The 14,705-nt window shown below is 35.5% G+C and overlaps 1 protein-coding gene across 6 annotated transcripts in view; it reads right to left on the bottom strand.

Moving 5' to 3' along the window:
- The window catches only part of TRIQK (triple QxxK/R motif containing), an 84,092-nt gene that overhangs the window by 35,627 nt on the left and 33,760 nt on the right, over positions 1–14,705 (bottom strand). For 3 of the 6 annotated variants that reach the window (XM_032591914.1, XM_030304164.2, XM_030304161.1), the window contains one exon: positions 3,823–3,904. In XM_032591914.1, the coding sequence (XP_032447805.1) occupies positions 3,823–3,904 (82 nt within the window). Of the gene's footprint in view, positions 1–3,822; positions 3,905–5,745; positions 5,806–14,705 lie in introns of those variants that run through there. The other 3 variants (XM_030304160.2, XM_030304163.2, XM_032591915.1) reach the window with 2 other exon arrangements.

Below are 14,705 nucleotides of genomic sequence, written 5' to 3'. Positions count from 1 at the left end.
ACCAAGAGTTGGATGCTTAACCAACTGAGCCACCCGGGCACACCTGTTAAAGCAATTTTTAAAATTCTCTTCCAATTTTGAAATAACTTCTTTCTAGAATAATGCATGTGACATTAGGCAATCTTAGTACCCAATTTTACAATATTATATCTGAAGAAATGATAATACCTAAACTATTTCCCCTTTTAGTCAGCAATATTTCAGAATATTCAGTTTTTATTAGGTTTATTGCCTTGAAAGCAAGAAGTTTATTTCATCTCAGTTCACTACACATTTCAAGATCATGCTACAGTAATTAAATTTTTTTTTTCAACGTTTATTTATTTTGGGACAGAGAGAGACAGAGCATGAACGGGGGAGGGGCAGAGAGAGAGGGAGACAGAATCGGAAACAGGCTCCAGGCTCTGAGCCATCAGCCCAGAGCCTGACGCGGGGCTCGAACTCCCGGACCGCGAGATCGTGACCTGGCTGAAGTCGGACGCTTAACCGACTGCACCACCCAGGCGCCCCATGCTACAGTAATTAAAACCCTGTCCATTTAATGTGAAGATTCAGTATCTGTAAGGTGTTTCCAGTCACAATGCCAGTCCATTTGATTCTTACCTGAGCAAAGAATATTTAAAGAAAGCTTTTATCAAAGCCATTAATCACTATCATTTAGTACATAATTCAAAAGATAAAACTTTTAGCAGAAGATAAATATTAAGCAGTGATACTAAAACCATCACTCAAACAACAGCACTGGTATCACCAAACACCATTACTGAGTGACCACACAAAAATTATATAAATGAGATTTAGTAATAAGAGAACACTGAAAATACATAATGCCGCTATTCTTTGCGAATGTTCATTAACTGGTAATTAAATTAGCTTACTGATAACTTTAATATTTACAAAATTCAATGTTAAAAAAACTACTATAATACTCATTTGATTTGTTATTGATACTTGTTTTCTTACCACCAATACTGAAATATTGGATAATTTTAGCTGCTTGATTCCCTCCTCACATTTTTGATAGGATGTGGGAAACATTTGCATAGCACTCCATTTAAGGGGGGAGAGTGCCAGTGATAGATTTATCATCATTAGTATGAGCTCAGGCTTATGGTACTTTCTAACTCTGATACAGAAAATTAGAAAATCCTTCCTTGAGAAAATCCTTGAATGAGTCAATCTTTTTTTTTTAATTACTTAATCTTAACTAATTGGTTTATATTAATTAACTAGTCAATATCTCTTCTATTTCATTTCTTTGTCTTTACAAAAAAACTTATATATATTATAATATCCTGTACTATATGTTTGAGAATCTGAAGACTGCGGAGCATTATCCTTAAAAAGAGTGAACAAAAGTATAACCTCACTACTTTACTTGTGTTTGATTATGATTACTGTATTTCCAAAGTACACACAGGATAATTCATATCCATGCACCAGTCTGGTTTACAAACCAGTCTAACACTTCTCATGGATCTCCCAAGAACCTGGTTAGACAGTTGGGTCTTGTGTAGCTTATACTTTCAAGAGAAAGTAACACAGGAAAGAGAACTTTGTGTGGGAATATAATACACACCGCAGCACCCTCTGAACAATTTAGCGTAAGAACAGGCTGAGGCCTCACAATTTTATTACTGTATCTCATTCTTCCTTGGCTCTAATAAATATGAGTAGAATTAAATAAAAGAAAAGATATGCCATGTTTATAAAACAGAAGACTGAATTTTTAACGTCTATTTTCCAAAACTGATCATTAGATAAAATTCAATTTCGGTAAAAGCCTTAGAAGGCCTTTTTTTTTTAGTAGAAAAAATTCATCTATGGTGATAGAAATCAAAACAGTAGTTGCATATGGAAGTGGGTAGAGAATGACTGGAAGCAGATCTGAAGAAATACCTGAGAAAATGGAAATGTTTTTATTAAAATTGGCATTTCTAGTTACATGAGTATATACACTTGTCAAAATTCTAAGAATTGTATATTTAAGAGTTTGTGAATTGATCCACTATATAGTTACTCTTTATGTGGTTAGCACATCCCATTTGATCAGACTTCAATCTGGTAAGTTAGTCCTTCTTTTTAAACACATAAATAACATAACAACCCACACGATTTATTAACATCCTAAAAGTGAAGAATGAATGTAGTTAGAAATACTGTTTTTTAATTTGCTTTTATCTATCAGTTAGATAAGTTAGATCATTTCACAGGCTCTTTTTAAAAAAAAAAATTAATGTTTATTTATTTTTTAAAGACAGAGAGAGAGAGAGAGAGAGAGAGAGAGACAGAGAGACAGAGAGGCTGACCACAAGCCAGAGAGGGACAGAGAGAGAGGGAGACACAGAATCCAAAGCAGGCTCCCGGCTCTGAGTTGTCAGCACAGTGCCCGACATGGGGCTCAAACCCACAAACCATGAGATCATGACCTGAGCCAAAGTCAGATGCTTAACCAACTGAGCCACCCAGGCGCCCCTCACAAGACTCTTGATTTCAGTTTTTATTGTAATAGTGGTTTGTTTTGTTATTATTTTTGTCTATTTAGATTTCCTCTTTCATGAATTGCCTCTTCATGTTTTGTACCCATTTTACTATTGCTTTCCAAAGTACTTTATTTATTTATAGTAGGGCTTTATTTTTCTACATATAAATTCTCCATTGGTTATATATATTCTAAATATTCTTTTCATTTTGCATCTCTTTTGTTTTATAGAAATATCTTTATGGAGTACACCTTATATATCACATTTATGAAATAGGTATTTGCTCTTTTGGTATGAATAATTTCAAATTATTTTCTGACTTCTCTTTGAACTTCTCTGTTTATCCTTCAGTTATTTAGAAGAGGTTTTCATTAATTATTACTTTTTTTATTTCCAAAGAAGTGGGAATGGGTGGGAATGAGTAGGAACAGGTAAAAAGAAAAAGTGCAAGATGGGAATTTGTTTCTAAATTATTTCTAATTTACTACACTTTGTTCAAAGTTCTAGTTGTAGGATACTGATTCTTGAAAATTGAGTGGACTTTATGACTTCATATGTAGGTAATTTTTTATAAATACTTCATGTAATCTTGAAAAGAATGGGTAGAAAATCTTGCACTTAGAGCACAGTCTAAAACAGATAAGCTTTCTGTTATTATTTTTAAGTTGATGAGTGGACTTTTCTCTAGTCCACCATTTTATTAAGGTAAAATTTTAAAGAAGAATTTCAAGCTTATCAAATTACTGCCATTCAGTCAACAAAATTAAAAATTTTCAGATGGATAAAAATAAATGCTTTAATAGATGATAATGTTAAAAATAAATACTGGGGCGCCTGGGTGGCTCAGTCGGTAAAGTGTCTGACTTGGGCTCAGGTCATGATCTCGCGGCCTGTGGGTTCGAGCCCCACGTCTGGCGCTGTGCTGACAGTTCAGAGCCTGGAGCCTGCTTCAGATTCTGTGTGTGTCTCTCTCTGTCCCTCCCATGCTCATGCTCTGTCTCTCTCGGTCTCTCAATAATAAATAAACAATAAAAAAAATAAAAAAATTACTATATAAGAGCATCCACCCTTAAGAATAATAATACAATGTACTTTTGCTTTTATTAAATTAATACAAATTATAAGAGCTTAGAAAAATCACAAGTACACAAAGTGTATTTCTTCATTGGTAAGCAGGACTGCACTTATTTTTTGCTCTTTAAAAACTATATGGTCCTTCATTATTCATATTCTGCGTATCATATGTATTAGGGAAAAGTTATTTTCTTAATATCACACATAATTGATTTTTTCTTTATCTTAATTCACAGGAATGTATCAAAGGGAATTCAGTGCTTACCAATTTGCTTTCTGTACTGATCAACAGGAAGTTTTACAGTGGAGGCATCTTTTCTACCCATCTTTGATCTCCAAAATGCCTGCTGCAAAGAAAGAAAATAATTATGATGAAGTCCTAAAAAATCAAAAGGACTATCTACAAACTTCAGGAATAATTTATTCCATAAAACTCAGTTTTAAAGCAATGGGTAAAAATGTCTTTGACTTATTCCCTTTAGATATCAATAAAGAACACAAAAATCTTCCAAATAAATTATCAAGGATACAATTGCTGGTAATTAAATTTCCCAATTATTTGTTCTCGGTAACATTCATTTTTATCAAGTACTATCAATACTCAATTAAACCAAACTATTAGAGAGTATTATCTGTAAATGTGAAAATCATGTACTGTTCATTCAGATAGGTGGGGGTTGTAGGCATGCTATTGGCATAATGTTTCTTTCCAATTATCTACCAGGTTACAAAATAAAAACTAATATTTGAATCTCAGACACTTTACATTTTGTTTTAAAAAGCATGACACAGTTGACAAAAGTGCCTAAATTTGAGTTCTAGTGCTGTCTCTCCTTCTGAAAACAGTATAAACTACTACCATTTACTAATATTCTCATGCTTACTACATTATATGCACTGTTTGATTTAATCCACAACACAACATTCAAACCTTATTATTTTTATTGGATTTAAATATGTGGCAGATATATGTAGAATTTAAGAAACAAAACAGATGAGCAAAGAGGGGGTGACAAGAAAGAGAGGCTTTTAACTATAGAGAACAAAGCGATGGTTACTAGAAGGCGGGCGAGTGGGAGGATGGGCAGAATAGGTGATGGCGATTAAAGAGTGCACTTGTGATGAGCACCGGGTGTTGTATCAAAGTGCCAAAATCACTAAAATGCAGATCTGAAACTAATATTACACTGCTAACTAGATTTAAATGAAAACTTAAAAAAATATGTATGTGGCACAGATTACAACCTACTCACCAAAATCCAAATTCTCCTTTGTCTTCCTGGCACAGAGTTAAACTATATTTCCTAGCCTCACTTCAAATATATAATTGAGTAATTGCCAACAGAATATGAATGGAAGTACTATGTGTCACTCCCAAACCCGAAGATTAGAAATCTCCTTTGTCGACAGCTGCATTATCTTTCCCCTTCCAATTGGCTGCAATGTAAATTATCCCCCAACAAACCTTAAGGGTACATATTGAGAACATAGTACCTTGGTCAGCCTGTGGTAGAAGAGGATACTCTCTCTGACTTGTTTACCTTCATAATACTCTACTGAAAGAGGAATGAAATTCTATTGTGATTGAGAATTTATATATGTTGGTGAAGTTTATTTATTACAGACTTAATTGTTCCCTGAATGATGCCTGGAAATTGCTCCTCGCTGTTTCTAATAAGGAACTACAAAATAAAGATGCGGTCAGACAAGAACTGGCCAATTCATAAGCAAAAATATAAAATGATAACAAGCTTGGTAATTTGGGGAATAACAATGTTGAAAAAGCCAAATTCTTCTAAAAGCCAAATGGCAAGAAATAAAAGTGAGAAGGGCTTTGAAGAATAAAGGCCCATTAAGACTTCTCAGTTAGGGGCACCTGTGTGGCTCAGTTGGTTGAGCTTCCGACATCAGCTCAGGTCATGATCTCGCAGTTTGTGGGTTCGAGCCCCACGTTGGGCTCTGTGCTGACAGCTCAGAGCCTGGAGCCTGCTTCGGATTCTGTGTCTCCTTCTCTCTCTGCCCCTCCCCCACTTGTTCTCTGTCTCTCTCTGTCTCTCAAAAATAAATAAATGTAAAAAAAAAAAAAGACTTCTCAGTTAAAAAACAAGACAGAAAGAGAGAGAGAGAGAGAGAGAGAGAGAGAGAGAGAGAGAGAGAGCGCGAGCCGATTGGGATGTTCCCCTCTCACCTGAACCTATTGTTTCAGATCACAGAGGCAGCCAGTATTTGGGTAGAAACAGAGAAGTGCAGGGGTTCTGTAACATAGAAAATAAGCAGATGTCTGGAAAAGAAATTGCAGTGTCACATGGAATTAACTAGAAATGGTAAGAAGGTTACTAAAATCTGAGGGAATTACATTTACAAGGAAACCAACTTTGTCTAAAAAAGGTATATGAATGAAAATCAATTCCTAGACTTCTAAACTTAAACCAACAGATTGCAGCCCCCAAGGAAGGCAAATTCTAGATTTGTAACATCCTCTTCATATGTGACCTGGAAGGAGAACCATCCAGAAGGGAGAGCCATAGAAAAAATGGGCAAGGGAACTTCTGTAAAAGGACCATAATTAGGATCCAAGCAAGAAATTTCTGTCGGGACAATGGACCTTCTCAGTGGCCTCATGCACCCTTGTGCACAGCAGGTTTCATGGTCATGCTGGGTCAGTGATTGCTGTTTCTCACCCTTCCCATTCTTCCCTTTCTAAATGGGAGTGATTATAGGAGATATGAAGCAGTTATCCTCTGCTTTGCCATTAGGAAAATTTCATAGTCAGTAAACTTCAAGGAACCACCTTCCAACCTAAGAGGGAGAACTGTGCACTGGCTTGATCCTTGACTCTGTGCGGCTACAGTAAATGAGAAACTTTAAGATCAACCTACTAAAGAGGCAGGAAAGAGGATGTGCATGGCTATTTCATGACCAGAATGGTGGACTATAGGAAAAATTGCTGGCTGCTTACTAAAATATATGTATACATTTGTTTTTGCTTTGTTTTTGTTTTTGATTTTTCCCCTGAGCTCACTTGACAATTTTCCTTTTGCTGCTAGCTATGGGCATGTGACTGAGGTTCGGCCAACAAAAAAAATAGATAAATTAGAGTTTTCTACTTCTAGAACTAACCTATAAAAATTTTCCATGTGTTCTCATTCATCTGGCTGAAATGGAGACGGCCCCCAGGGTGCTACTGGAAATAATCTGATGAAGATGACAGAGCCTATGACATCCTGGATCCTGAATGACTGCATGAAGGAAAGCTACTCAAGTAAGTTATTTTCTTCTTTCACACTGCTGTGACAACAGGAATCATTGCAGCATTTGAGCCTCTATACATTTTATATTTGTTTGTTACAGTAGGTAGTATCACCCTAACTAAAACAAGTATGTATAGACATCTTCACATAAATTATTAAACTGTAATTTTCCTAAAGAGCATTATTACGGTTCTCAAATGCCAAATGCCTTTGAAATCTGTTCATATCAAACTGTATTGTTTATTTATATTTATGGTCACACTGAACAATCGTAACAGTGGTCCATAACACAGTAAAAGGCATCCCCAAATTAATAATTACCACTTATGTGTAAAAACATAAATTCAGTTAAAAAATATTTTTCTATCCATAATAATCTTCATACTTAATATTATGGTAATATTTAGGAATGTGCAAGGTAAGACAAAAAGTCAAATAAATAAAGTCTTCACTTCTCATACACCATGTGGTTTAACTTTAAAATTTCAGAACTAAAACCAAGACATCACCTAATCCTATATTCCCACTTGTGATTATTCAGAACTTTAATACAAGCATCATAAAAAATATCAATAGATATATTATAATTTATTCATATAGCAACCATTTGCATAGTATTTTGCATTTATTAATTGCAAGGAGGAGTCAAGTTATTTTAATCTTGATTATGTGGGGCTAGAAAAAATATCACTCCATTTTAGGAGAGAAGTTAGTTTAAATAAATACATACATGAGGCATTATTACCCCTTCAATTTAGTTTTGTCTGTCGCCTTCATGGAATAGCTTAAATTTTAAAAAGCAAATTACTAAGCCTAGCTACCCAAATGGTCACTCACTATGCTTCCCTTAATTCCTTCCTGGTCATTTAAACCAACATCCTAACAGAGATAACACTTTAGAGGCCAGTATTTTATTCATTCCTTACCTGTAGTAAATAAAAAAAAGTAAGGGATCCATAAAGAAAATCTACCCACCAAAGTAAATTAGATTTTACTTTTTTTAAATTGTACTTTAAATAAACAAAGCGATACCAAAATATTTTTGGTGATACCCTATATTTTATAAAGGCTTATACTCTGTGAATAGATACATTTTACGTTTATATAACCTATGAATATAAAAACTTTAAAAGGATTTCAACCTAAGAGATACAATAGAGAGGAGCTAGTTTGATTTTTGTTCCTAATTTTTGTTCCTAATTATTTTAGTGACTGATAATCCTTAACCAAAATTTCAAAAATTAAACCTTTATTCTTTGAAATCATTCCATTCTTTATGTATTCTATTCTATTCTTTAAGCAAAATAAAATTTTACCAAATTTTGAAACAAACAAAAAAGGCCTAGAGAACACACACACGCACAAATGCTCTACATTTATTAGCTGTGACAAACACAAGAAGGTAGAAAAATATTTTCTTTTCTAATAAACACATTGAGGCTATTCTAAATGATGTAAAGAGATACCCATTCATGTGTATGGTGCAAACTGTCAATGCCTCAGACATCTAGAACCTCTAAAACGTTCTGACTTTTCTTTGTTCTTCAAAGCCTTGCAGCAATCATCATTCATTTCTATTGCTTTGATGGTTAGATAGCAAACTCCCAAGAAATCCAGGGAGACATGAGCACACAGAGCTGCAATTTCTAATAAGACAGCTATTTGCATACAAGATCAGCCACAATTTAAAATGTGTTGTGATAGATGCGGAAAGGGAATAACAGATTTATATTAGCATGTACAATACCGAGATTGTTTTCACAATTTAATTCCTTGGAGATTACATCTCATCACCTTCTTTTATAAAGAACACCACATTCCCTGAGGAACTAACTTGCTCTGAGACCCAGCTAAACTAAAATATGGATTAATAAGATAATATTTATTATTTATGAATTTTGCTGTAGGAATGATTTCAGATTAAATCATCAGAGAAGTTTTTAACATTCTTGAAACTTGATAACACATACTTAAGGAAGAAAAATGCTAATTTTATTTAATACCTAAATTGCATATTAAAATATTTCATAATTAATTTGTATTTAATTAAAACTTTACACTCTTCAGGACTTCTCAGATTAAAGAGAGTGTTTTTGTTTTTCATATCCTTTCTTAACCTGAATTTTACACAGCAATTTGCCACACGTATTTTTAAGTACAATATGTGACCTTTAAAAACAAACAAAGGTAGTGCAATATTCTATCGCATTCCAACAAAGTTATTTTATTGCTCATTTATACCTTTTTTATGAAATCCAGAAAGAACGAGTAAAGAAATAAGGAACCTGAAACCTTCACATATGTCTCTGCTTCCAGAAGGAGCATTCATTCCAGACTGTGACATTTAAATACAGATCAAAACACAGGTTATTAAAAAAATTCAACCCATGACCACAGAAAAAATAATAATCTCAGTTTTTAAGGCTAAAAGACCCTTACTTAAAAAAAAAATCTTACTTAAGTATGACACTATAAATAGTCATAAAAGATGTTTAGTTATGGCTGAGTCAGAATTGGGAACCAATCATGAAAATACAATCTTATGCCAGATGTTGGGATGAACAAAGTAGTAAATAAAGAATGCATTTGTCCCTCATCTGGTGCATTCATTATTTCCAGAGTGATGTTTTAAAAATTCAAAGCTGATTACATAAGTAACATATAAGTTATCCAAATAATAACCCATTTCCCATTTAAAGCAAAAACATTTAAAAACCATCAATAACCCAAGTTGTCACGTGTTCCTTACCCATGTTCTGGTGCACTATCAAACTCAGCTTTTAGCTCCATGATTTTGACAAGCTCATTCACATTTTCATGAATTTACCCATGCTCTGCAATGTACTTTAAATGTTACTTCCATATTCCCCCACTTGTGGAATCTATGTTTTATTATTTCAAGCAAGGGCACGTAATTCAGATCTCTAGAGAGAATTCTCCACGCTTCAAGACATGAAAAAAAAAATAGGTCATTTGGGAGACTATCAAAGTGTGACACAGCATCCAAGCAGACAATGTATACTTTGACCTAATGTAATACTGAGATAATTTATTATAAGCAGGAATAAATTCCTACTATGTAAAACTAAAGAACTAATCAGTGGTCTTCCTAATGTTTTCAGAGATCCAAGTGACCACATCTTCCCTTTGCCAAATTAATTTCCCTTATAGCTGCAGAAAGAATATGTCAAAACTTGAACTGTGCAAAGGTGATTTCTAAAATCCTGATCACCTGCCAACACTGACATAAAAATTTGTAAGTAACTGTAAGATAGTTGGCAGTGTAACCCCAAAAGTCATATTCCAGGAAAGGAATCTTAGTCATTGGGACCCACCCTTCAGCCATATGATGGAACTAAAATGAATACAGTATAAATAATACTGCTGGAACAGTTGCGTATCATTGTAAGGAAACAAAACAAAAATTGGACCCCTATCTCATATCACATACACAAATAAATTGAGGATAGATTACAGACCTAAACAAAAGAGCTAAAGCAATAAAGCTACTAGGGGGGAAAAAAGAGATTATTATTACAACCTTGGACAAGGGAATATTTCTTAGAACACAATATATGGGGCACCTGGGTGGCTCAGTCGGTTAAGCATCCGACTCTTGATTTCAGCTCAGGTCATGATCTCATGGATTGTGAGTTTGAGCCCCACGTGGGGCTCTGTGCTGACAGTATGGAGCCTGCTTGGGATTCTCCCTCTCCCTCTGTCTCCCCCACTTGTGCTTGCGCCCTCTCTCTCTCTGAAAAATAAACTTGCAAAAAAATTTTAAAAAAGAACACAAATAGAATAGATCATAAAGGCAAAAAAGAAAAAAAAAAGGGGGATGTAAACTAGCTTTTGCTCATCAAAAGATACCAGGAAAAAATAAATGTGAATTATAGATACTCAGAAAATCTATATCTGAAAACAGACCTTGCTTCCAGAATGTGTAAAGAACTATTCAGTAATATATGTCATACAACCTAATACAAAAATGGGCAAAAGACTTGAACAGAAACTTCACCAAAGAAGATATATGGATGACAAATAAGCACATGAAAAGCTCTCAACACCATCAGTGATCAGCAAAATGCAAATTAAAATATTACGATACCTACTTTACTATACAAAATATTGGGAGGCTGTGGAGCAACCAAAATTCTTGTACACTGCTGATGGGAGTGTAAATTGACAACCACTTTGGAAAATAGGCAATTTCTTACAAAGTTAGCTACCAGCAATTCCATTCCTAGGTGTTCCTAAGAGAGATAAATACATACGCCCACAAAAAAGCTTTGTACAAGGATGTTCATAGTATTTTTACTCATATAGCCAAAAACTGGAAATAGCCCCCATGTTGATCAACAGATAAACTGATAAACTGTGGCTTATTTATGCAAAGAAAGAAAGAAAGAAAGAAAGAAAGAAAGAAAGAAAGAAAGAACTATTTACACAGTAATACATATTACTCGGTCAAAAAAAATACTGGTAAGACGCAACAATGGAGATAAATCTCAAAATTACTATGCTGAGTGAAAGAAGCAATGGCTCCTTTAGACCTAAATTAAAGGAGTATTCATCAGTTTTACACACCCTGGTAACATCATTTAACAATGATGACCCCTGCTTCTTCCTTGAAACACTCATTGAAACACTTACTTCCCATGGGCTAAGGAATATGTAAGAGGTGAGAAAGTAGACATGGAAAGTATAGACAAATCTACTATAAAATAAGGAAAAATGGGACACCTGAGTGGCTCGGTTGGTTGAGTCTCAGACTTCGGCTCAGGTCATGATTTCACAGTTCGTGAGTTAGAGCCCTGCATCAGGTTTGTGCTGACAGCTTGGAGCCTGGAGCCTGCTTCAGATTCGGTGTCTCCTCTCTCTGCCCCTCCCCCTCTGTCTCTCTCTCTCTCTCTCTCTCTCTCTCTCTCTCAAAAATAAAAATAAACATTAAAAAAATTTACAAAAAAATAAAATAAGGGAAAGGAAGGGGATACTATGCAGAGAGCAAGGGAGAGGTTAAGGAAGATTTATATATATATACATATATATAAGATTTATATATATATATGTATATATATATATATATATATATACATATATATATATACTTTTGTTTTACTCTTGAGGGCTTGCTTGTTTGTTTTTGAATGCAGAGGGAAATTTGAGTCAGTCTAAATAATAAGTAGAAGGAGCCAGTGGAGGGAGGTGGTGAAGAGACAGGAAAAAAATAAAAAATGATTGTGCTTTTCAAGTAGGCAGGACGGGATAGGACTCAGTGCACACTTGAACTGATAATCACAGCAAACGACCTGTTTCATGTTAACAGGAAAGAGGGAAGGGGGGCAGGTGAGAATACCTCTTGTGAAGTTTGGCAGAGTCTGAATTAGAGGAAGCTCCACTGGGCAGCTCCACGTTCACACTATGAAGTAAGAGGTACACTGTCTCCTAGGAGTGAAATGGAAGGTAAGGACTTTGGAGATTTGAGACCACAGAGGCTGGAATTGATGCTGGGGAAAAGGAAAGGGCTGTCCAGGGAAAACAGAATTAATGAGAAACATTAAGAGACTGAATTAATTTGGTAACCATGAATCCTTGGTCGCATTAAACTACATGATTGAAAATAGCATGTTTTTTGCTGAGTGCTCAGCTGCTCGCTGCTGGTTTGGGGAAGGGGTAGGCAGCTGGATGAAGCAAAGTTTAGGTTTTCCCAGAGAGGCATGACAGAAGGGCAGTGGGGCAGAAAAGTTTAGGATACTATAAAAAGTGGGTAAAGTGATGTGCCATGGTGTCTAAAGCTAGAGAAGGAAGTGAAGACAGCAGGGGGATGTAGAGTTAAGCACAAAGCGGACCGATTTTTGGACTTAAAAGATTTGGATGAGGTCAAATAATCAAAGTTTTGAGAATAAAAGAGCTTGAGTTTCTTTGACTAGAGAACTAATGTTTATTAATAGAGAGTATGAGGTGATTGGTGTTATTACTGAAATGAAGCAGGTTATGATCCAGGGTGACTAAAGTAATAGGAAAACCATATGGCAGACAAGTTAAGGAAATGAGAGGCCAGGATAGTACATTACACATGTGGATAGTGAAGGTACCCAGGATGGTGGAAGGATTTGGGCTAAGGTGGAAAGACCCTAAGTCAGGATGACAGAGGAGTGACCTGGGTGGCCACAGTTAACAGGAATAAAGAGACGTCAAGGGTAGGTACTACAGTCAAAGGGAATGAACTACAGAGGAGTTGGGTTTTTTGTTTCATTTATCTTGTTTATTTTTATATACATGGAAAAGTAAATGAACTAGAAGTGGCAATAAGAAAATAAAAAGATAACCACCAGACTTTTGATCCCCAGGTGTGTGGAGAGTTAAAGAAAGAAGAGTCTCCACTTAAGAAGGCTTTGGGGAAATGGTATCAGGTTTCAATTAACGTCAAGAGGTAAAAGTAATAATTGATGTAGTGCTTGAAGATGGACAGGATTCAAGGATATAAAGTATAACAGAGAGAAGGAAGAGAATAACGAGAGATTGGTCCATTAAAAATAATAAAAATAAGCCTCAGAATAATACGGGCATAAGTATTCAGGGGAGACAAATGGCCAATGTGTCCTCTTGGACAGCAAATAAAGATAACAGGAATGTGTAATGTCTTGAAGAAGGTTATCTCTAAACTGCATTGAGTACTCAGGCCTCTCAGGAGTGAGCTGTGGCCTGGGTAAAATGAAGAAATCCCAGTCCCTCTGGCTGGAATTGAGCATCTCAGAAGAAAGACTCGGGTCTCTAGAGTCTAGTAGGCATACCAGCTCACCAGGAGCAAGCAAAGGCTCTAGGTCAGCATTTGTCAAAATGTTGTCCATCCATCACCAACATCAGAGTTGTCTGGGATGCTCATTAAAATGCAGATTCCTGAGCCCCATCATAGTCTTACTGAATGAAAATCTCAAAGTCTCAGGTCCATGAATCTCCAGGTTTTTTGTGTGTTTGTTTGTTTTTGCTCTTGGTTTTTTTGTTTTTTTGTTTTTTGTTTTTGTTTTTGTTTTTTTTTTGGCCGTTAATGTTTTGAGAATCACTACTTTTATTTTTTATGAGCTCACAGGTAATCCTGTTGACTGGCATTTGAGAAATGCTGCTGGAAGTCGATGGAAGGCCTCAGCAGGGACTGTGAGATCTCTCAGCCTCTTTGGTGGAGGCTGAATAAGGCAGTATGACTAAACTATGGAAGTGTTTACAAATCCAAACCGGCTGAAACTTCAGACTTCTAAATTCAAAAAGAAACCATAAAAGGGTTTTGTGCAGTGTGGTAACCAAATCAGACACTTTTTAATATGATTAGACAGACTGGAAGGTTTGAAGATAATTAATAAGCTTAAAAAAAATCTAGTTACATTCCAAAGGCAATCTAATAAGAGAGCAACACAGTAAGCAGAAAGGAAGAGACATTTGGGGGTTGACTTTTCAGAATTTGGGAACAGCACAAAGCGGGTACAGGGCAGAGGACAAGCTGAAGAAAACTGTGCTTTTAAACTTTAGTGATGATTAAAATACAAAGTCCCAGGCCTCATTCTTCAGAGATACCTAGTCAGTACTGTTGGGGAGGGACCAAGGAAGCTGCATTTTTAACAAGTACCAACTTCTGCCAAAGTTTTCAATCTCAGGATCATACTTGGCAAAATACTGGCTTAGAGACATGGTATGTCACTAACCGAAATAGGTAATACAAGGAGGTAATGGGGGAAATAGACATGGGGTAGGTGGTGAGGGTAGGGGAGTGTTATAAATACACATTATAAAATGTTTGTAATTGCTATAGGAAAACAATGCTCCTGTTTTTCCTGAAACCTCATTGAATTGGTTGATCTAAACATAATTGTATCACAAATTCCCTGGTCTCCATCAAAAAATA

This window comes from Lynx canadensis, chromosome F2 (assembly GCF_007474595.2).
Source record: "Lynx canadensis isolate LIC74 chromosome F2, mLynCan4.pri.v2, whole genome shotgun sequence".
Classification (NCBI taxonomy): domain Eukaryota; kingdom Metazoa; phylum Chordata; class Mammalia; order Carnivora; family Felidae; genus Lynx; species Lynx canadensis.
Note: the sequence above shows the minus strand (reverse complement) of the source record. Positions and strands in the feature narration are given on the sequence as shown.